Below are 20,770 nucleotides of genomic sequence, written 5' to 3' on the forward strand. Positions count from 1 at the left end.
TTAGAACACTTCCTAACACCATACAAAAAATAAACTCAAAATGGATTAAAGACTTAAATATAAGACCAGATACTATAAAACTCTTGGAGAAACATAGGCCAAACACTCTCTAACATTAACCATAGCAACATCTTCTCAGATCCACCTCCTAGAATAATGACAATAAAAACAAAAATAAACAAATGGTACTTAATTAAACTTAAAAGTTTCTGCACAGCAAAGAAAACCCTAAACAAAATGAAAAGACAACCCACACCATGGGAGAAAATATTTGTAAATGAAGTGACTGACAAGGGATTAATCTCCAAAATTTATAAACACCTTCTAAAGCTCAATACCAACAAAACGTACAACCCCATCAAAAAATGGGCAGAAGATCTAAACAGACAATTCTCCGAAGAAGACATACAGATGGTCGAAAAACACATGAAAAGATGTTCAACATCACTAATTATTAGAGAAATGCAAATCAAAACCACTATGAGGTACCACCTTACACTGGCCAGAATGGCCATCATCAAAAAGTCTACAAACAGGGAGTTCCCGTCTTGGCGCAGTGGTTAACGAATCCAACTAGGAACCATGAGGTTGCGGGTTCGGTCCCTGCCCTTGCTCAGTGGGTTAACGATCCGGCGTTGCCGTGAGCTGTGGTGTAGGTTGCAGACGCGGCTCCGATCCCACGTTGCTGTGGCTCTGGCGTAGGCCGGTGGCTACAGCTCTGATTCAACCCCTAGCCTGGGAACCTCCATATGCCGCGGGAGCGGCCCAAGAAATAGCAACAACAACAACAACAACAACAAAAGACAAAAAGACAAAAAAAAAAAAAAAAAAGTCTACAAACAATAAATGCTGGAGAGGGTGTGGAGAAAGGGGAACCCTATTACACTGCTGGGAATGTAAATTGGTGCAACCATTGTGGAAAACAGTATGGAGACTCCTCAGAAAACTAAAACTAGAACTACCATGTGATCCAGCAATCCCACTCCTGGGCATCTATCCAGAGAAAGCCATGACTCAAAAAGACACATGTACCCCAGTGTTCACTGCAGCACTATATACAATAGCCAAGACGTGGAAACAACCGAAATGCCCATTGACAGAGGAGTGGATAAAGAAGATGTGCTACATATACACAATGGAATATTACCCAGCCTTTAAAAGGAAAGAAATAACGGCATTTGCAGCAACATGGATGGACCTAGAAATTATCATGCTAAGTGAAGTCAGTCAGACAATGACACATCAACAACAAATGCTATCACTTACATGTGGAATCTAAAAAAAGGACACAATGAACTTCTTTTCAGAACAAATACTGACTCACAACTTTGAAAAACTTATGACTTCCAAAGGAGACAGGTTCGGGGGTGGGGGATGCACTGAGGGTTTGGGATGGAAATGCTATAAAATTAGGTTGTGATGATCATTATACAACTATAAATGTAATAAAATTCACTGAGTAATAAAAAATAATAAAATGAAATGGAAATAATAGAGTACCCACCCTATAAGGTTTTGGGAGGAGGAAACAAGTCAATATAAGTACAAGCCCTTGGAATGCTGCTCAGCACAGAGTAGGTGGTAAAGAAGTGTTATTATCATCATTATTTTATTACAAGGTAATCTTGAATGTACTTAACTGTTTCGGATTATTAGTAAATTAAAAGTACAGCACTAAGCAACTCTCTTGGAGAGCATGCGGGCTCTCAGAAATTAATTCTTTGACTCCAGTCTGCAAAACACTGATGAATGTATTTCTCTGTGAAGTTACAGTTTGATCTCTTATCTGTGTTGTCCCCATTCCCTGCCCAGGGGCCCCCTCCTTGCCTCCCTGCCAAGAAGCCCCAGTGTCCATGACATCTAACCCAGGTCTCACCTTCTCTCCTTTCAGACCTGTTGGCCCCGGAGCCCCAACTTTCCCCTGAAAAACAATCATGTCACATCACATCACAGCATCTACCCACCCCCCCCCCCCAGGACTCCACAGGTCCCAATGTCTACCCAGAAAGAGACAGGCCAGCTCGGAATTACAAATCCTACAACCCTGCAGGTAGCTGCACAATGACCTCTGTTATATGGCTGGGCATTCAGAGGTTCTAAGAGGGTGTCCTGGGGCAGTGCAGGAGTGGGGGGGAAAGACCAGGCTACATGCCTGGGACACCTGCCTCAGGGCCTCCCTCCTGGTCTCTAACTTGAGACTCTGGGCCTAAGGAACCAGAGAGGCCAGCAGTGTGGCCAGGATGGGCTGACCTGCCCGGGCTAGAAGGAAGCAATCACTCACCGGAAGGCCAGGCACACCGAGGCCAGGAGGGCCCACATCTCCTTTGGCCCCTGTAGAGGGCCCAAGGTGCTGGGCAGCTACAGCTGAGCTGCAGGACGAGCAGGGCTCCCCCTGGGGAAGGAAGAAAAGGAATCAGAGAGGCTCCCAAAAGTCGGAAGGGGGCAGCCAGAAGCCAGGGGCCCTCACCTTCTCTCCTTTGAGGCCTTGGATGCCGGGGTCTCCCTGTAGGGGGAAAAGGTTTATGAGCTGAGGCTGGGTATGTGGGGGGGCACCCCAAACTTCCCAGCCACATAGGAGATAACACATCACAAACCCTTCAAACACCCAGGGTTCCCAGGGGATTCAAGGTCAGCATCCCAGAATCAGGGCTCACCAACCCATGGAACAGATGGAGAAAACAAGGCCAGGCTAAGCTACCCAAGCGGCAATTGTCTACACATACCCGATCACCTTTTTGTCCAACAGCTCTCAGGCCCTCCTGAAAAAAGGGGTCTGTGAAGGAGTGGGGTACATAGTCCAGGCCAGGACCCTAACCCAGCCCTACCCATCTCTTTTCTGTACCCCCAAGGAACACCCAATCCAGGAGGAAGGTGCAGCCTCACTCACTATAAGGGCTGGCTCCACCCCAGCTTGCCCAAAAGGCATCTTAAACCTTGGCTGGAAAACCCTGATTGGTTGCCGTGGAGACCTGGGGTGGCCTTCTAGCCCAGCCCTAAACTCTATGGTTAAGCCCCCACACCCCTGGAGTAAAGAGCCTAGATTCTCTGCCCACAATGTCTCTATGGCCATGATAAGTTTCCAGCCCCTCTACACAATTCTTCTCCATGAGTATGCCCCCCGCCCCCGAGGGTGTTTTGTGGAGCCCCACAACCGTCACCCTGGACACTCACCCTTGCTGGTGCTGGGTCACCTGGTTCTCCTTTGGGCCCTGGCTTTCCAGGGAGCCCCACAAAGTTCTCAAACCCTTTAGGCAGCGTTGGGCACACTTCACAGGGGTCACCCTAGCAGAAAGGAGAGACCATGAGTGGACAAGGGGGGCTGAGACCCTGAGGAAGACAGAGTGCTCTAGACATGGGGGGGGGGTCAGGGCAAAGTGGTCGGCAGGAACACTGGGGGCGCTTTCTATTCAACTGACTCATGCATTCAGTTTACGCGTCCAGGACATCGAAAACAACACCTTCATAACAAGCCACGAGAAATCATTGCGGCCCACTTAGAGATGTGGAAACTTGGGCAAAAAGAGAAGTTAAGGAGTTCCCATTGTGGCTCAGTGGTAACAAACCGACCAGTATCCATGAGGACATGGGTTCGATCCCTGGCCTTGCTCAGTGGGTTAAGGATCTGGCATTGCCGTGAGCTATGGCGTAGGTTGCAGACGCAGTTTGGATCCCTTGCTGCTGTGGCTGTGGCTTAGGCCAGCAGCTGCAGCTATGATTCAACCCCTAGCCTGGAAACTTCCATGTGCTGTGTGCAGCCATAAAAAGCAAAAAAAAAAAAAAAAAAAAAAAGAGAGAGAGAGAGAGAGAGAGAGAGAAGTTAATTGACTTTCCATGTTCACATGCATGGCCAAAGTGGAATTTGAACCTGGCTGTGTCACTCCCAAACCAGGCTCTTTGGTTAGTAATCACACAGGCACCCAAAAGAACAAAGAAGAGGTGGGAGGTTCTCCCAGGAAGGTCCCAGGCCCAGTGCCCTTGATGCTCAGTGTCACCTCCAGAGAGAGGCTCACACTCCCACCCCAACCCAAGGTCTGGGACTCACCTTCTGTCCCTTCAGCCCGGGCACCCCTGGCTTCCCCTGTTGGAGAAGCAGTGAGAATTAGTGTCACAGAAGCTTGGGCCCAAGGACCTAGCCCCCTCCCCTGGAGGCCCTGGAAGAGCAGCCCTGGGCATGGTGGGCAGCGGCCCCCTCCCCATCCCCAGAATGGGGTCACTTACAGGTTTCCCACCAGGACCTTCCTTTCCCGGCACCCCAGAGCTGCCCTGTGGTCAGAAGAAGAGTTAAGCTGGCGGCTTTTGGCCATGACCTCAGCCCATCCACCCCTCCCGCATCCAATCTTCTCCCTGGCTGAGCAGGACAATCTCGCCAAATCTCCCATCTCCTCTTGGTCTGTTTTTAAACAAACACTCACTTCCTGTTGCCTGTCCTTCTCCATGTCTAACCCAAGTCCTTCTACTTGCAAAGGAAGGGAGAACATGAGGCCTCTGTGTGCCCCTTCCCCTGTGTGGCAGGTTGGGAGGCGACCGGAGTGACCCCAGAGAAATCACAGCAGAAAGACCTTTCTAGGGCTTTCTGCTCTTCAAGGCACAAGGACCTAAAATGAACTTAGGCTGGCCTGTCATTACCGGACGTAGGCCGGCCTGTCATTACCAGACTTAGGCCGGCCTGTCCCAATGCCTGGAACCCAGGCCAAGGCTCCCACGTCAGCAAGCACTGGGATGGGGACCCTGCCCGCCAGCCCCTTCCCCCCCAACACGCCCACTCCCGGGCTCCATTCTCCTCTCTCCTCCCAAGGAGCAGGGGTCCCCCATGCAGCCTTGCTCCTGCCCATGCTTACCTTGTCTCCCTTAGGGCCTGGCGGGCCACCTGGGTCCCCCTGAGGGCAGAAACAGGGTCAGCCAGGGGCTTCCTGGGGCCCTCGCATTACAATGAGGTCCCCTCTGGCCCTTCCCCACAACCAGGACCCCTGGGACCGAGCCTTCCCTCCCCACCCTGGCCAGGAGGGAGAAGGGTCTCTGAGAAAAGGATGGCAGGAGGGGACAAGGGGGTACTCACTGGAGTCCCAGGAAGTCCTATCCCAGGGGGCCCAGGGAGGCCAGGAGGTCCAGGCTCTCCTGCCAGCCCCTCAGGCCCAACAAAACCGGGGTCTCCCTGGTACAGACACAAGGTAGGTGTGAGAACGCCACCACCTCTGCCTATTATCCACCCTTCACCCCTTGGACACCCACAACTCACCTTCTGCCCTTTGGGCCCCATGACACAGATCTCTCCCGGCCGGCCCTGTGGGCGGGGGGAGGCTGTGAGAATGAATGACCTGACACCTCCCTCGGGCGGGAGCCCCCCTGGGGACGTGGAAACTCCCAGCCGCCTGCCCTCAGTGCCCCCTCCCAAAGCCAGACTCTGCCCAGTGCCCCAAGGTCATCAGATGTCAACCCCAGGGCCTAGAGGTCAGGGGCTCCTAGGCTGGGAGTCAGGAGGCCCGGGTTCAGGCCCTTTTCTGCCCCCTCCTGGGACACGGCCCTCCCCTCCCTGGGTTGCCTGTCTCGTGTCTGAGTTGGGTAGTGTCAGACTCCAAAGGTTCTATTCTGGCCTCTCTCTCAAGACCACGTGCTGAAGGAGGTGGGGGCTGGCGAGGAGGGTCCCAGGCACCGTACATCTCGGCCTGGCTTTCCCGGCGAGCCCTGGATGCCTCCGTCTCCCTTCTCGCCTTTCTGGCCCTGAAGAAGGAAGAGGCAACGTGACTGGGGCTGAGGGATGGGGCTGGGAGGCTCCAGGACAGCTCCCTCTGGGGAGGGACACCTGCTTCCCAGACCTGTGGTCTCAGCCTCCCCAGAGATTAAATGGCTTTACAGGAGGGTAGACAACAGGAAGAACTTCCAAACCAGCCAGGCCATTCCTGCAGAGAGTCTGTCCCTTTTCCCTCTGGGGCTGGTGGGGATTTGGACAAGGCAGGGTGGCTGAGAGGGCTGGAGGTCACTGGCAATGACAACATCCTCTAGGAAGACTTTGGATGCCCCCTCCTCCTGGCTATAGCGTCCGCAGACCTCCGCAGCACCCACCCCTCAAAGTCCAGGACCATTACCTTCTGGCCTGTGGAGCCTGGGAGTCCGGAGGGTCCCTGAGGTAAGAAGGGGACAAAGGAGGAGTGAGGAAAGTGCGGGTAGGCTGGGCCGGGACCCCGCTGCCCTCCCCTGTCCCTGGTCCCGTACTCACCAAGGCTCCAGACTCCCCCTTCTCTCCCTTCGGGCCTTCTGAGCACTGAACAGAGAGATGAGATGTTGAGAAGGGCCCAGGGTCACCCCCTGGGCTCTGAGGGCACAGCCCCAACCCCAGGGGCTTGACTCCACATTGGCCTTAAAGCAGTACCCCCCTCCCCGAGGTCTTACCCGAAGTGGAGCGTCCAGGGAGATTCGAACACAGTCATTGCCCTAGAAGTAGGGATCAAAGGATCAGGGGGACCTCCTAGGGGAGTCACCCTAGATCTGTTTGGAGGACGAAGGGCCCAGGAATCCCACAGTCCCAGGTGCCCCTAGAAAATAGAGGTTTCTACACACTGAGCCTTAGAGGGACCCTGGCCCTCTCCTCTGTATGGATCAGGCTGTAGTTTTCCAGCTGAGAGGATGGGATGAGGGCTCCCATCCCGGCCCAAACCCAGGACACAGCCAGGAAGGTATGCAGTGGGCATGGCCATGGCACTTACCCGGGCTCCCTTCTCTCCCTTGGGTCCTAATGGACCAGGCGGGCCCGGCTCGCCTTTTCCTCCCTGTGAATGAGAGCAAAACAAGGGCTGGGACCACAGGGGGCACATGGGACCCTCAAGGAGGCTCTCCCCCATCTGGTCTTCCCCACACATCCACACACGTGTGTGTGCAAATGAGCACAGCCCTGCCCCAACCCCCACCACGCACACAGCATATGGATCCCATACGCAGTCATCCACATGTCCCTCCCACCCCCAAAGGCTATATTTGGCTAATCTATGGTCTCATGCAGAAGGTATCTCTTCCCCACACCCTCACCCGAGCACGCTAGCTCACACTCAGCACACCCAGGGGTGCAGGGGCTCATGTGCATGAACACACACGTGGAGTGGCAGAAACCCATCCTGATGAGTGTTAGGCTGCCTGAGTTCAAATCTTATCTCCACCACTTAACAAGCACGTGACTCAGGGCAAGACACGTGACTGCTCTGTGCCTTAGTTTCTTCATCAATAAAATGGGGTTCGTGTCAGCACCTACCTCAAGGGGATGTGGTGGGCAAGAAATGGGACCCTGCAGGTAAAGTGCTCGGTGCCACTCAGCACGCACATGAAGGTGACTCTAAGAATGCCAGTGTATACTCATGGGCACACACAAGTGTTCAATATCGCATTTGCATGTATGCTGCCTACCCCATCACCCACAAGCTCTGTGGTCCTGTCAGGCCCATGGGTATACGGGTTCACCCCCCACATCCCAGTGGGCTGCACACATGTAAACAAGTGTCCAGAAATGCACATAGCCACATGCAATTACAATCACTCTGACACACCAGTCGCACACATGTGCACAGCCGGGCCTTGGTTTTCCCTGAAATAAAATGATAGTACCCACCCCACGAGATGCCTGAGACCGTTCAGGAAGGTCACAGGGCAGTGGCCCAGGCCCCGATACACAGCAAGACCTCAGAAAAAGGCAGTTCATCACATCCTTACATACACACAACCTCCTCTACTTTCCAACACACACACACACACACACACACACCCCTCTAATGACCCCACACATATGCGGGCTTTGGGGGCCCTGATATGCACACACAGCCAAGGGGCCACATGCTAGGAGATGAGCCAGCACCACTGAAGAGGGCAGGTATGTCCTGCTTTCCACTTGGGACTCACCTTGGGACCAGAGGGACCAATTGTGACCTGAGGGGACAGAGGAGAGAGGATTAAGCAACTCAGGGAGGGAGAAGAAACCAGGGGCCCAGAGAGGGTGAGCATTTTAGCCAGGGTCACACAGCATGGTGGCTGGACCAACAGCCTGAATCCCAGCCCATGCTCTACCTCTGAGGCCAACTAGCATGCTGATTTACATCCTAAAACTGTCAAACTTACAAAGGGGTCTGACCTGCCTTCTGTAACCTGCCTGACTTTGGCTAGCTCCACCCCCCCACCCCCCACCCCCACATTGCTAGGATAATATGGCTGCTCGGTTGCCATGGTAACCCCTGCACATCTGGGGACCATTCGCTTCACTGGATTTGGTGGGAGACTGGATGGAAAGAGGGGCGGGCAGTGAGGGGATACTTTCTGATGTCTCCCAAGGTCAGGGGCTTAGAGCTGAAGGGAGTGGGGCTGTGCCCTTTGTAGATCAATGTGGCATGTCAACTCAGAATGTCAGGCTGTGGGAAAGTGGTGACTCATACTGCCCACGGAAGAGACACAGTTAGGAACCAGCTGGGCTTGCCCTGAGCCCCCTTCCCTTGTCTTTCTGGCCCCCCAGAGGGAGGATAGGCCAGGACCAACTGGAGAGGGAGAGGAAAGGAGGCCCTGAGCCAACAGGTGTTTTGGGAGCCAGTGCTGGGCTGTGTCACCCTGAGCCAGCTCTTCCCCTTCTCTACCTCCGAGATAACACGGGAAATCGCCCCCAAGGAGAGCAGGTCTGAGTCCTCATGGGGGCTGCCAAGCTGAGATTAGTAACCAAGGCCCTGACCCGCCAGCCACCACCCCGTCCTCATTCTGCCATGGATCCCAAAACATTGCCCAGATCACAGGGCCTGAGGCTTCCTTCCATGGGGCCCTGGCTTGGCAGGGAAGGGGGTGAGGGTCAGGTCCAGCTCTGGGGGATGGGCAGGCAGAGTGTGCGAAAGTGCACAAAGACCCCCTTGTCCTGAACCAGGAAGCTGCCAAGCCAACCTCTAGGCAACATCCATTCCCAGCCCCCATCCACTCCACCCAGCACACCCGCTCTTCACTCACATTGCTCTCCCGGGCGCCATGGACACAGGGTGGGCACTGAAAGGGGAGAATGGGCCTGGAGGTCAGGTCCGAGAGCCCAGGACCAGTCCTCTCGGCCCTGTTCCCCCGCCATTCACACACCAAGCACACAGAACATCACAGGAATCCTGGATGGAGGTGAGGGAGCATGAAGATGGAAATCCGATCAAACAGCCCTCAGCCCTGGATTCCCATCAGCCCAGAGGCGAGCCATTTCTCAGATGAGGAAACTGAGGCCCAGAAAGGAGTAGCAGTGGGCCCTGGGTCACACGGCATGTTGGAGCAGAATAAGGCCCAGAATCCAGGGTCCCCAGCCAAGGTTTCTGGGCTCTCTCTCGGGGATGCCCGTGGCCATTTCCTGCCAACTCAGCAGGAGTGTCCAGGGCTAAACAACCCCCTCCTAAGGAGAAGCAGCAGACAGGCAGGGCCCAGCATCAGGCCCCCAAGGAATGCTGGGAGCTGTGTGGTCATCCCACACCCCCATGTCTGGGCTCCAGTGCCCCAAAGGGCTCATGCTGGCACCTCACCAACCAAGCTCTTTTTGCCAGTCTAGATGGGAGGCTTACCTCATCGGCTGCTGTGTCCTGGTGGGCCTGGGAAGAGGGAGGGCATGAGACTGGGCCAGGGATGGGGAAGACAAGTGCTGTGCTTCCAAACCCCTACCCAAGAACCACAGAAGCGGGTACCCCAGACAGGGCCAGGTACTATCAGCCTCGCCCCCATTCATCCCGCCTTCTCGGAGCTGGCACCTACACATCCTCAGCTCTGTCCAAGAGTGCGGGCAGAGCGTGGGCAGAGAGTCTCTTACTCGAGGGGTTTACGGAGGACATGGAGGGCAGGCTGAGGACACTGGGGGCTCCTCTGCCCACCCACTGTCTCTACCTTTGCTCCTCTTTCGGCCTTCTGGCTGATTCCTCCTGTGAGCTGGGCATCCACCTAGGCAGACAGAGGGGGGATATCTTGAGGGGGCAGTTCTGGGGCCCACCCTAGAAAGGGGCCCCCAGGCAGGGCATGGACCTCAGGTACCCCTCAGCCCAACATCCGGCAGCTCCCAGGGCATCAAGAGCCTGCTCAGGCCTCTGGCACCCCCACAGGCCCCCCTCCTTTTCCCCCCACCCACGTGATGTCGGAGAAAACAAGACCATGAATCAATGGGATCCTGTGTTCCTGCAGCCAGAGGCTGGGCATGATGCCCGGTGGGCAGGGAGGCTACCCGGCCAGGGGGCAGGGCTAAGGGAGGAACTAGGCTTCCCTACCACCCCTAAAGAACCTGGCAGTGGGCAGGGCAGCTGGCCATGGTACTGGGCGTGAACCAGCCTAGCCCAGGAGAATGAATGAGCCCAAGGCAAGCAGTGTGGCCTGGCCTCTGACCCCAGTTATCCTTGTCCTAGAGAAACTGCCTTTGGGTGCCAGCCTTGTCCTTCTCTCACCAGCAGGGTCTGGAGTAGCACCAGTGAGGGTCTGGGTAGTACCAGAGCTAGATGGGCACAACTCTCAATGCCAGCAGGCAGGCGGGCACAGGGCATACTGCGGGCTGTCTCTGCCTCTCTGAGTCCAATGAGGGTGGGACACAAACAGGCAAGACCTCCAGTGCCCTCCCTGCCCCCGGGCACATGACCAACTACCCCGGGGAAGAGGAGTCCCTCCTGTGCCAGCCTGTGCCCATGTCTGCCTGCCCTGCCCACCCACCTTGCTGTTTTGCGGCTCCTCCAAGCAGAAGCAGCGGGTGTAGACCTTGCCTTCAGTCTGTGGATTGATCTCGATGAGCTCATTGCTCTGGGTGTCCCGGCGGGCCTTGGAAGTCTCTGGGGGACACTGCCCGGGGTGGGGAAAGGGTTGCCGTTAGTATAGAAAGCAGAGTGCCCCTTCATCCACTCATCCTAAGATCTCTAGGCATCCCCTTCCTGGTCCCTCTTCTCCAGCACACTGTCCCCCTGGGAAGTGCCCCCGCAAAGCCTCCTTGCTATGCTGGGGCCAGGCCACTCACCCCTCCTGGTGAAATCTCACAGCAGCCCTCCTCCAGCACAAACTCCGGGTCACAATAGATGTGTGCCTGCTGAAGGTCAAACTGCAAAGGACACGCAAGTGTCATTTCATTTTAGCAAATAGCTCTGTGTCCTGGTCCCCAGTGAGACATGAAAATGGTTCCATCCCAGGGTTTGCCCTCAGAGGATTTCCGGTCTGGCCTGGGAGACCATCGAGAACAGAGCTGCTACAAAAAGAAAAACACAACTAAACATGCAAGGAAGAGGGAGACAAGGGAGCCATGTCTCTTTGGCCCAGAGCAAGAGGGGAAGAGGCACTGGGCCTTGAGGACCAGAAGCTATTCAGCAGGTAGGTAAGCAAGGAAAAGCACTCAGATGGAGGCAACAGCATAGGCATGGGCTGGAGGTGTGAAGGTACCAAGTGCAATGGATGGTCGGGACGGACTCCACCAGAGCAAAGCTGTGAGGGGAGATGGAATGGAAATGATGCTGCAGACATTTATAGGGACCAGCTCATGAAAGACCTTGCATCTTCAGGCTGCATCTGCAGGTCAGTGGCAGAACCATGAGCGGATTCTGAGCGAGCGGAGAATCTCGTCAGACATAGGTTCCAGGGAGTTCACCCAGGTTCCCAGAGTCCAAGCCCGACCCCACACTCACCGAGACAGGTTTGCCCTGCTCAGCATCCAAGCCCAGAAAGACATGACCCACAGGCCTAATGGGCCGCCGGGGCCCCAGGGGCTGGGAGGAGGCTGATGTACAGTCCACATGCACGGAGGCCACCCGTTCGGCCACGCTCAGCACCAGCTTGTGCCAACGCAGGTCGAAGAGCTGGGGCACCAAGAAGATGCAGGACACAAAGTCGCCGTCTTGGCCCCGAGCCCGGAGCTCCAGGCTCCGCTCTTGGCTGTTGACTTCCAGGGAAATCTGTGTGGAATTGGGAAAGGCACAGGACAGAGTGTCAGAGCGCCTGAGCCACAGCATGGCAAAGGGCCCTCAAGCTCGTTTCACAGGAGGGGACACTGAGGCCCAGAAAGGGAAGAAGGCTGGTTGGGGTCAAGAAGGCAAGACATCCTAAGAGAATGGGACAGGTGTGGGGGGGTGGCCTTAAGGGTGGGCACCAGGATGGAGCAGGGAGGCCCCAGAAATCATAAGCTGGCACCAAAGCCAGGCTGGCACTGGTACTGCTGGATGCTCCAAGAGCAATGGGGGTGGGCGGGGATTGGGCTCACCTGCGGGTACCCATCTCCATCGGTCACTTGAAACAAATACCACGTGTTCTGATGGGTGTGTTTCTTCAGCAGTAGCGTCAGCACCAGCGCGAACTCACCGGGAAGGCCCCGTGGGAACACACGTCTGGGGGTAGAGCAGGGAGGGTGCCCTGAGGCTCAGGTGAAAGACTACCTGCTGCCCAGCCTGGGCCCGCAGGACTTACACGAGACACACACAGGCACACACTTCCACCCTGACACACACACACACGGACCCATGTTCATTCACTCTACAGACATTTACTACAGGACTACTGTGTGCCAGGCGAGGGTCTCGCTGCCAGGCATAAGTGGTGAAAACACAAAGAAGGGGTCTGTCCTCAGGGAGCCTTCAAGTCTAATGGGGGGCAGGGGGTGGTAAGGCTGTAAACAAAGAATCCCCAGAATGGCCGTTTCACTATTTCATTATGATCGCAGTAAGTGCTTCCAAGGAATCCAGGATGCCTTGGGGAGAATAACTGGGCCTGGGGTAGGAGAAGAGACACTGAAAAAAGATGAAAGGGTTCAGCATGATTAGAGCAGCAAGAAAGAAAGATGAACATTTTAGAAGACGAGGCTGGAGAGGTAAGCAGGGGTCAGACCATCCAGGGACTTGTGAGAGTTTAGACCTCACACATGTGGTCACGTGTGTGCACACACATGCGCGCACACACACACACACACACACACGACACTTGCAGGTCCCCACCTCCATCCTGGGGTTCTCACGGTGACCATAGGGTGCAGATCTGTCCTCCACCCACTGTTAGCCAGAGATGGCGAAAGGACAGAGGGTGGGCCTGCCAGCCCCCTCCTCTCTGCCCACCCTGCAAGGCCCAGGGGTGGAGGCCAGGCTGACTCCTGGCAAGAAGTGGGCTAAAAAGACCCTCAGGTGCCCCCAAGCTTAGGTTCCATGTCCCGAGTTGCTGGGGAGTGTGACTGAAGTCAGCCTTGATCCCAAGTGGTCACAACGGGGCCCTTACCGAGTGGGCTGGGTGACTGAGGTGGCCCCCAGGCGCAGGATGAGAGGCCCCTTGGGGTTTCGGATCTTCTTTATGGCAGATGTCTTCATGAGGCTGAGTCGGTGGATGAGATTGAAGCCTTTGAGGGAGACACCAGACGAAGAGCTCAGTGGGACAGGTGAGTCTGGGAAAGGCCACTCCAGGAAGATGGGTGGGTGGGGTGGGGGTGACAGGATGAGATGAGCACTCACCTGTCACGTTGGTGGATAAGTCACTTCTGTGCTCCAACTTGAGTCCTTCCTGCTGTGAAGGTGGGCACTGCTCCCCTGGAAGAGAATTGGCAGTGGGGCATCCGGTGGGCTCAGGCGGAGGCAGCGCACAGCCAGGCTCTTGGGGAACCCAGGATGGCGTAAGTGTATGTTCCCCACTCTGGATCTTTAGCCAGGCTCTGCCCTGGGGCTGCTTTCACCTTTTGCCTTTGGACCCCGGCTATCCTGAGAGCCAGGAGGCCCCCCAGTACACAGATGGGCAGACAGGCCTGGCCCAAGGCTACTAAGTGAGTTCATAGCAGAGCAGGACCAGAAATCCTAGAACCCATGTCTCCCCAAGACCCCCTAGCAGGGGCCAGGCTAGTGAGGGAATGTAAGAAACTCTGGGCAGCCCTACAGCTCAGATGGGGTGGGGAGCTCTGTATCTACAAGTCGGGGACAGAGGAGAACTTCAGGGGCAAGGAAGCACTGGGTCCATGCACCCTGTGCTATATGCAAGCGCGTGTGCGTGTCTGCACATGTGGGAGCTGTAGATGCCCATGCCACTGGCAATGCCACATGCCGCTGGTACACATGTTCTCATCAAGGGGTGGGGTTCTGCTTCTCGCAGCCAAAACAGACAAGCAGGCCAGACGCAAGTCTGAGTCAACAGATTGACTTTTCACCTGGATAACCACGTTATGAAACACTAAGAAGAGACTGAGGGCCTGAGTGGACCACAAGCTCAAGGGAACCACCAAAGCCATGGGACTCCAAATGGGGTATATGAAGGGGATAAAGGGTCCTGGAGAAGGGGATAGCTTAATTCAGGTCTCCAAAACCTTGAAGGGACAGGTAGGCAGCCATGGGCCTGCCTCTTTGCTAGGGCTGACTGAGCAGAAGTACTGGGAGAGGTGCTACAACATAGAGGCCAGAATCAAAAAGGCCTTCTCATCAATGCAGATGGGGTAGCTGGGATAAGACGGTGGATACAGCTCCTAGAAGTTGGGCGATGGGCCCCCTGGATGCCTGGCTAGAAGAAGGCATCCTGGATCCCTCGGCCCAGTGACCCCACTGGAATCTTCCTCCTCCAGGTCTGGCCAGAAAAACTATCACTGTCTTTAGCATCGGCAGCAGCGATGGGTGACTCACCCCTTGGCCATGGGCCCAAATTCCTTACAGATGTTGAAATTTTCTACCCCAACCCCCAAGGGATCCGGTGAGGGAGAAGAGAGTAAGGCACACATGCAAACATGCAAAAACACATGTGTACACACACAGCCCACAGGTAGTCACATGTCCCCACCTCGAGCATCTGCATCTTGGTTTTTCTGCCTCCTTTGGCTGGACTGGGGGTTCTAGGAGTTCTATTTCTGCTCAGTTATGCAGCTAGAGGGCACCCAGCAGGGCAGGGCAAGTTGCCCGGTCAACTTCCTCTGGCTTTGGGCCCTGGAAAGCTGCACCCTCTGCCCCATCCAGCGTCTGGGCCTGAAGGCGGGCCCTTTATCCAAGATCGCTGTGGAGGAGGAGGAGCACGTGGGCTAGAGGATGGATTCTCCACCATGGGAAGGACTGGAGAGGTCTGGCCTGTTCAGGGATGTAGCTTCCTCAGTAGGGAGAGCTCATTGCCGGCTCCTCACCTCCACACTGGCCTCGCTGGCACTTAGGGCACGGGATGGGTTTATGTGTTGGGGAGGGGGGTTCTTCTCACACACAGAGACACAGGAGTAGGTACAGATGCACAGAGCGACTCTGCGATGTAGAGTGGCCCAGAGTCACACCAACATGTAGATAGAAACACATACAGTCTTGAGCTCACCTCACCCTAGTTCATGTCTACAAACACCTCAGGCCACCCTGAGCCAAGCCCCAGGACTTGCCTATTAAATGCCCACATGACCCGGACCCATGGTCATATGTGTGCATGGACCCTGAACCTCAGGGAGCCAGTGGCAGGCCTATGGCACTCTGATCCTCCCGTGTCATCTCACCTGTCCCTGCCCCATGGCTGCAGGTGATGCAGATACTGAGCAGCCACAAGCCAGGAGCCCAAGATGCCCACATCCTGGTCCAGAAGAGTCAGCCACAGCCCCAGCACCTGAAAACCATCAAGAGCAGAAAGGTGGATTCCTGGGCTTACAGAGCACGAGCACACACGTGGACAAGCAGCAGCCAGCCCGTGGGGCCCAGCCCTGGTATTGGGGTGGTAGAAGGTCTGGCCAGGCGTCAGTCCCTCTCAGAGGCCCAACCACAGGCCTTGGGCTAGGATTTGGGCCGGGGTGATCTTCAAAATATTTAACCACCGGTATGGCATAGACACGGAATAGCCAGACCAGGATGCTGGCTAGAGCAATGAAACCAGGTCCAGGAGGCATCTGGCTGTGCCAGTGGATAGTTGCTCAATTGGGGAGAGATCTAGAGGGTCTTAGATGGCCAGTTCACTTGGGATAACGAGGAGGCTTAAGGCAGAGGCTATTTGTCAAGACCCTTGGAAATATTTCAGTATTTTCTCATCCCATGCGCTGTAGCAGTATATGCTAGCCTAGTGCCTGGCTAGTAGCACCCAGCTCAGCCATGCGGCCCTGTCTGGCACCCACAAGGTCAGGGACTGACAACTGGGCTGAGCCTCCTGGCAGGCATCACAGGGTTGTGTGGGGGCCAAGGAAGCTTCCCTCATGGTACAGTGGGCAGGAGATCAGGTCACCCAGCTTGGGACCTTGTTGCCAACCTCCCCGGCTGATGGATGCTCGTCTTTTAGTTTTATTAAACCCTGATGGATGGGCCCAGATAAATCAATGCGGGCTCAGCAAGCGTCCAACAGAGCCATACATCATCCGGCTTCCCCAGAGACAGGCAGCTTCGTTTGCACACAATCACATGTGTGTCGGCATGACACACATAGATACACAGACACATACACACAGGCACATTTGTGCCAGTGTGTGCATACCATCCTACCTGCATGCATGCTTGCAGAGACCCATGCTCATGGTACACCCAGACACACCAGCTTGCACATAACACACATGCACACAGCCAGTCTGTGACTACCCCTCCTATAAGCCTTCCTGTCGGGAAGTTCTTATGCAAGTCTGATCTCATTCCTTCCAGCTGTAAAGGAATTCTGGTCACCCTCCTTCAGTTCTGCATGGAAACCGAGAGCAGGAGGGACCCCTCATCTCAATATATTTGCAGATAGGACCCCAATTTCCTTCTTCCCGGGACAGAACAGTTCCCCTCCGGCTATTCATCTCCCTTTCTCCTGGTGTGCACATCCCATCTCTCAAACTCTATCCTGGCCTCCCTCTCCTGCCAGTCGATGGACGGGCTGCCAACCAGTGAGAGGCATGTGAATGCGTGAACATCGATGTGCTCGGGTCTCCTTCCCGCTCCTGACCCCTGGCCTCCAGTCCCCTAGCCCCCACCAGAGCAAAAGACTACAGGGATAGAAGGAGAGAAGTTTCCAAGGAGATGATCTGTCCCAGTGCAAAGGCACAGACTTGGGGGCAGGGAGAGTCAGAGCTGCAACGGAGTTAGAGCTCATGCCGCTCTAGAGAAGAGGACCGAGGCCCAGAGAGGGGATGCTTCTTGCCCCAGGTCACACAGCAGGTCAGGGCCAGACGGGGCCCTTCAGCCCAGAGCCCAGAGGCAACCCCCTCAACCCCCACTTACCGTGGCTGGGGATCCCCCACCTCACTGAGTAATCCAGGTAGCCCAGCGCAGCCAATGGGTTTCTCAGGCCCGCTGGGAGGTCCTCTATCACTTCTGGCCGGCCTCGGGGCCCCAGTTTTCCAGGCCCCGAGCTTTGGGGGCTGAATGCAGCCCCGCGCCGAGCGTCTGCCGGGACTGCCGGCCACTCCGGGCGGGGGAAGAGGGGGCGGTCCAGGGGGCTGGGGACTTGCCAGGGCGGCTAATGGAACACAGCTGGACCCGCCCGCCAGGCAAGAGGCGGGAGGGAGGGCCGGGAGGGGGCTCCAGCGGTGGCAGAGGCGGCGGGACGCACGCCCCGCTCCTGGCCTGGCTGCGCTCCCTGGCCGGCCCCTCCCACCTCCTGCCAGGTGAGCGAGCAAGGCGGGACCTTGCGTGCCCGGAGCTGCCCTGCAAGGGGGCTCTGGCGGCAGCTGGTGGGCGGGGAGTCCGGCCCTTTAAGAGCCGTGCCTGGATCTTGAAGGGCCTCCCCTATGCCACCCCCTTCCCCTTCTCAGGCTGGGCCTCCAGAAGGCTTGGGGGGGTTGGGGGGAGGCGGGATAGAGACCCTCCTTCCCAGTCGCACGGTATCCATGACGTGGCTGTGCCCAAGCTTCCTTGGTCAGCTTTTTCCAGTTTCTCAGCCTAAGAGTCCCAGTTAGTCTGACTCTGACCGTCTGAACTAGGGGGAAGGTGGCCCTCCAGAAGTTGGGTGTGTGTGTGTGTGTGTGTGTGTGTGTGTGTGTGTGTGTGTGTGTGTGTGTGTGTAAATTAACCCTTTCTGTTCTGGCTTGGCTTCATTTCCAGACAAGTAGAACCCAGCAGGTCTCCTTAGTCTTCCTTATTCCATGAGGTTAGAAGGGCTCAAATCCCTGTCCTCTGCTCTAGCTTTGTGGTTTTGAACTTGCTATTTAACTATGACTCCACTTTCTCATTTGGAAGATGGTATGTATATACCTTAGAGGTTGTCGTGATCAGGAAACAAGGTAAGACCGGTAAAAGTGCTTACGAAGGGCACAGAGAAGGAGCTCGACAGTTATTCTCATTACTGTGAACTCTGGAAGGAGGTGAGGATGAGGTGAGGGGGGTAGGACTAGGATTCAGTTTCTTTTTTCTTTTTTTTTAGTACCTGTAGCACATGGAGGTTCCCTAAGCAGAGCTACAGCTGCTGCCCTACACCACAGCCACAGCAACACCAGATCCGAGCCATGTCTGTGACCTACACCATAGCTCACAGCAACGCTGAATCCTTAACCCACTGAGCAAGGCCAGGGATGGAGCCCTCAACCTCATGGTTCTTAGATTCATTTCTGCTGCACCATGACGGGAACTCCCGGGATTCAGTTTCTACGCCAGTCATGGAGAGGGCTTGCTTTATAATCAGGATCCAAGGAAGTGAGAGGAATTGAAGCTGGATGAGAGATGGGACTTCAGTGGAAAAGGGAGCAGGTAATGTGCCCAGTTCTGTACAGAGAAAGGGGGGTGATCAAGTGACCCTCGCAGGGATCTACCCTGGAGGCAGCAAATTCCTGGGTCCCAAGAATGAGGAACTACAGAGAAGTCGATTCAGGAGGCCCATGAATAGTAGGAACGGGTGTGGGGGAGCAACTGGAGTGCCCAGATTGGTGCTAGAGGGGCTTCCTGGAGAAGCAGCGTGGTGGAACTCAGAGCACTTGACCCCATTTAACCCAGATGGGGGAGGGGGGTGCAGGCCTGGGATTTCTCGCCTCCAGAGCCAGAGGCGCTGAGTCAGCGGAAACCCCAACCAAGGCCACAGAGACAGCCACTGTGGTCCCTGCAAGGAGCCAGCCCAGATGTGGCTACGACAGTGGTGGGGCCTGGGAAGTGCTGAGCTCAGCAGGCGGGAAATGGAGGGGCAGAGCTTTCTGGGAGCTTTGGCCTGAGGGTGGGTAGGCACAGGCTCCGCCCACCCATAGAGTGCTACCAGAGTGGTGGGCACTTGGGAGTGAATAGACAACACCCACAGGTTAGGCTCTGTGCTAAGAACTTCACATGGGCTGGCTCCTTTCACCCTCACAACAGCCCCAGGAGGTGGGGCTTATCCCCATTTTACAGATGGGGAAAACTGGAGCATCAGAACATCCCAATTTGCCCAAGATCCCATGGTTAGTGGGTCGTGGGGCAGGAGCCACCACGCCTGCCAGCCTGACCCATAGGACATGCTCTTAACTGCTGTACCATCCTGGGTAACTCTTACCCTTCCCCCATTCAGACCCTCCCAGGCTGGAGGGGATGGCTGGACCCAGAGCAGCCAGAGCTGGAGGGACCTGAGAAGAGGGAGTCCAGATACCTTCCGACAAGCACCCAAGGGTGCTCACAAGGACAGCCAAGCCTAGGGCGCACCCCATGCCTGGATATAGACCATCTAGCAATGTGCCTATGCCCCTTCCTCGGAACCCTGACGCATATGTGTGCCCATCCAGAAGCATGTGGTTAGATATGTTCGCTCACATGTGTGTGTCGACTCCACATTGCTCACATGTGTGTGTCGACTCCACATGCATGTGTAGGCACTTATGTTCACACAGACACCTGCATACACAATCCTCCTCCACATACACAGACACACAGAGATACATGTGTGAACACAGAGGAAGCCACAGAAAAACATCCTTGGATGTACTCAAACAGGAGTGCATAATTCTCAGAATGCACGCATACGGCACTGCATGTACTTGGATACACACACAGACACACGCATGTGCACACTGACATGTGCACAAACATACACATGGAAAAACGCACACAGGTCCCCAGAGGCATAATTATCTACATATACAGAGAAACATGCAGACCTATAGCACACAGTCAGAGGTGGCCCCACAGACTCAGCTCCCACAGAAACGCCCACTCACGTATGCATACACCAATGCATATCCATCTTCGTGCATGCAGTGATGCTGACACATTAACATGCATCCAGCCCCAGAAAGTCCTGCATGCCAGCAAGCAGGGTATCCCGTGGGGCTGGGCTCAGTGCCCTCACCCCAGATGGCATCGCCACGAGGTAATCAACGCTGCTAATCGCCACCAGCTGCCCCAGAGCCTGCCTGCTGCTGCCAGGCGGGGCTCCCAGGCCTCCTGGGCCTGGGGTTGTGTGCCCAGATGTCAGCAGTGCCAAGGGCCCGCCCGCCCCTTTGTTCCAGCTGGCCACGGGGGAATCCCCATTTGGCAGGGGCACCTGGGGCTGGGGGAGGTGGTCCCAGGTCGGGCCCAGGAGCCCCCACACAGCCAAGCAGAAGTGGTCCGAATCCCCACATGTACACGTGCACACCTGGGCCCCGGCCTTTGTGCACACAGGTGTGCACAGGGGCACACACGGGCATATCGCACTTAGCCAAACCAGTGCTGCCCCAGAGATCTGCATCTCCCTGTCTTTTTCATTCTGGTAAACACCACCATAACTCACTCAGATGCTCAGGCAAAAAAAAAAAAACCAGGAGTCATTCTTGGCTCCCTCCTTTGCCCTGCTCCCCACCGCCATCCCCACTCTTCTGTTGATTCTATGCCCAAAACACAGCCCGCGTCCACCCACTTCTCCCCAGTTAAGCCGAAGCCACTGTCCTCTTCAGTCTGGGCTGTTGCAGGAGTCTCCCCACCCCCCACTTCCCACTCAGCAGCCAGCAAGACCTTTCCAA

The 20,770-nt window shown here is 55.7% G+C and overlaps 1 protein-coding gene across 6 annotated transcripts in view; it reads right to left on the reverse strand.

The window, feature by feature from the left end:
* Positions 1–20,770, reverse strand: part of COL16A1 (collagen type XVI alpha 1 chain) — a 65,921-nt gene that overhangs the window by 37,438 nt on the left and 7,713 nt on the right. For 2 of the 6 annotated variants that reach the window (XM_021095778.1, XM_021095776.1), the window contains exons 3-28: positions 15,416–15,522; positions 13,428–13,502; positions 13,198–13,315; positions 12,197–12,320; positions 11,625–11,891; positions 10,967–11,047; positions 10,669–10,794; positions 9,862–9,915; positions 9,546–9,572; positions 8,962–8,997; positions 7,882–7,908; positions 6,702–6,764; positions 6,388–6,429; positions 6,215–6,259; positions 6,084–6,119; positions 5,656–5,718; positions 5,237–5,281; positions 5,057–5,152; positions 4,839–4,877; positions 4,219–4,263; positions 4,043–4,078; positions 3,172–3,282; positions 2,724–2,759; positions 2,468–2,503; positions 2,282–2,392; positions 1,877–1,921 (exon numbers count right to left, since the gene is read on the reverse strand). In XM_021095778.1, coding sequence (XP_020951437.1) covers positions 1,877–1,921; positions 2,282–2,392; positions 2,468–2,503; positions 2,724–2,759; positions 3,172–3,282; positions 4,043–4,078; positions 4,219–4,263; positions 4,839–4,877; positions 5,057–5,152; positions 5,237–5,281; positions 5,656–5,718; positions 6,084–6,119; positions 6,215–6,259; positions 6,388–6,429; positions 6,702–6,764; positions 7,882–7,908; positions 8,962–8,997; positions 9,546–9,572; positions 9,862–9,915; positions 10,669–10,794; positions 10,967–11,047; positions 11,625–11,891; positions 12,197–12,320; positions 13,198–13,315; positions 13,428–13,502; positions 15,416–15,488 — 1,857 coding nt within the window. In that variant the 5' untranslated portion in view covers positions 15,489–15,522. Of the gene's footprint in view, positions 1–1,876; positions 1,922–2,281; positions 2,393–2,467; positions 2,504–2,723; positions 2,760–3,171; positions 3,283–4,042; positions 4,079–4,218; positions 4,264–4,838; positions 4,878–5,056; positions 5,153–5,236; positions 5,282–5,655; positions 5,719–6,083; positions 6,120–6,214; positions 6,260–6,387; positions 6,430–6,701; positions 6,765–7,881; positions 7,909–8,961; positions 8,998–9,545; positions 9,573–9,861; positions 9,916–10,668; positions 10,795–10,966; positions 11,048–11,624; positions 11,892–12,196; positions 12,321–13,197; positions 13,316–13,427; positions 13,503–15,415; positions 15,523–17,096; positions 17,757–20,770 lie in introns of those variants that run through there. The other 4 variants (XM_021095777.1, XM_021095775.1, XM_021095780.1 and 1 more) reach the window with 4 other exon arrangements.

This window comes from Sus scrofa, chromosome 6 (genome assembly GCF_000003025.6).
Source record: "Sus scrofa isolate TJ Tabasco breed Duroc chromosome 6, Sscrofa11.1, whole genome shotgun sequence".
Classification (NCBI taxonomy): Eukaryota; Metazoa; Chordata; class Mammalia; order Artiodactyla; family Suidae; genus Sus; species Sus scrofa.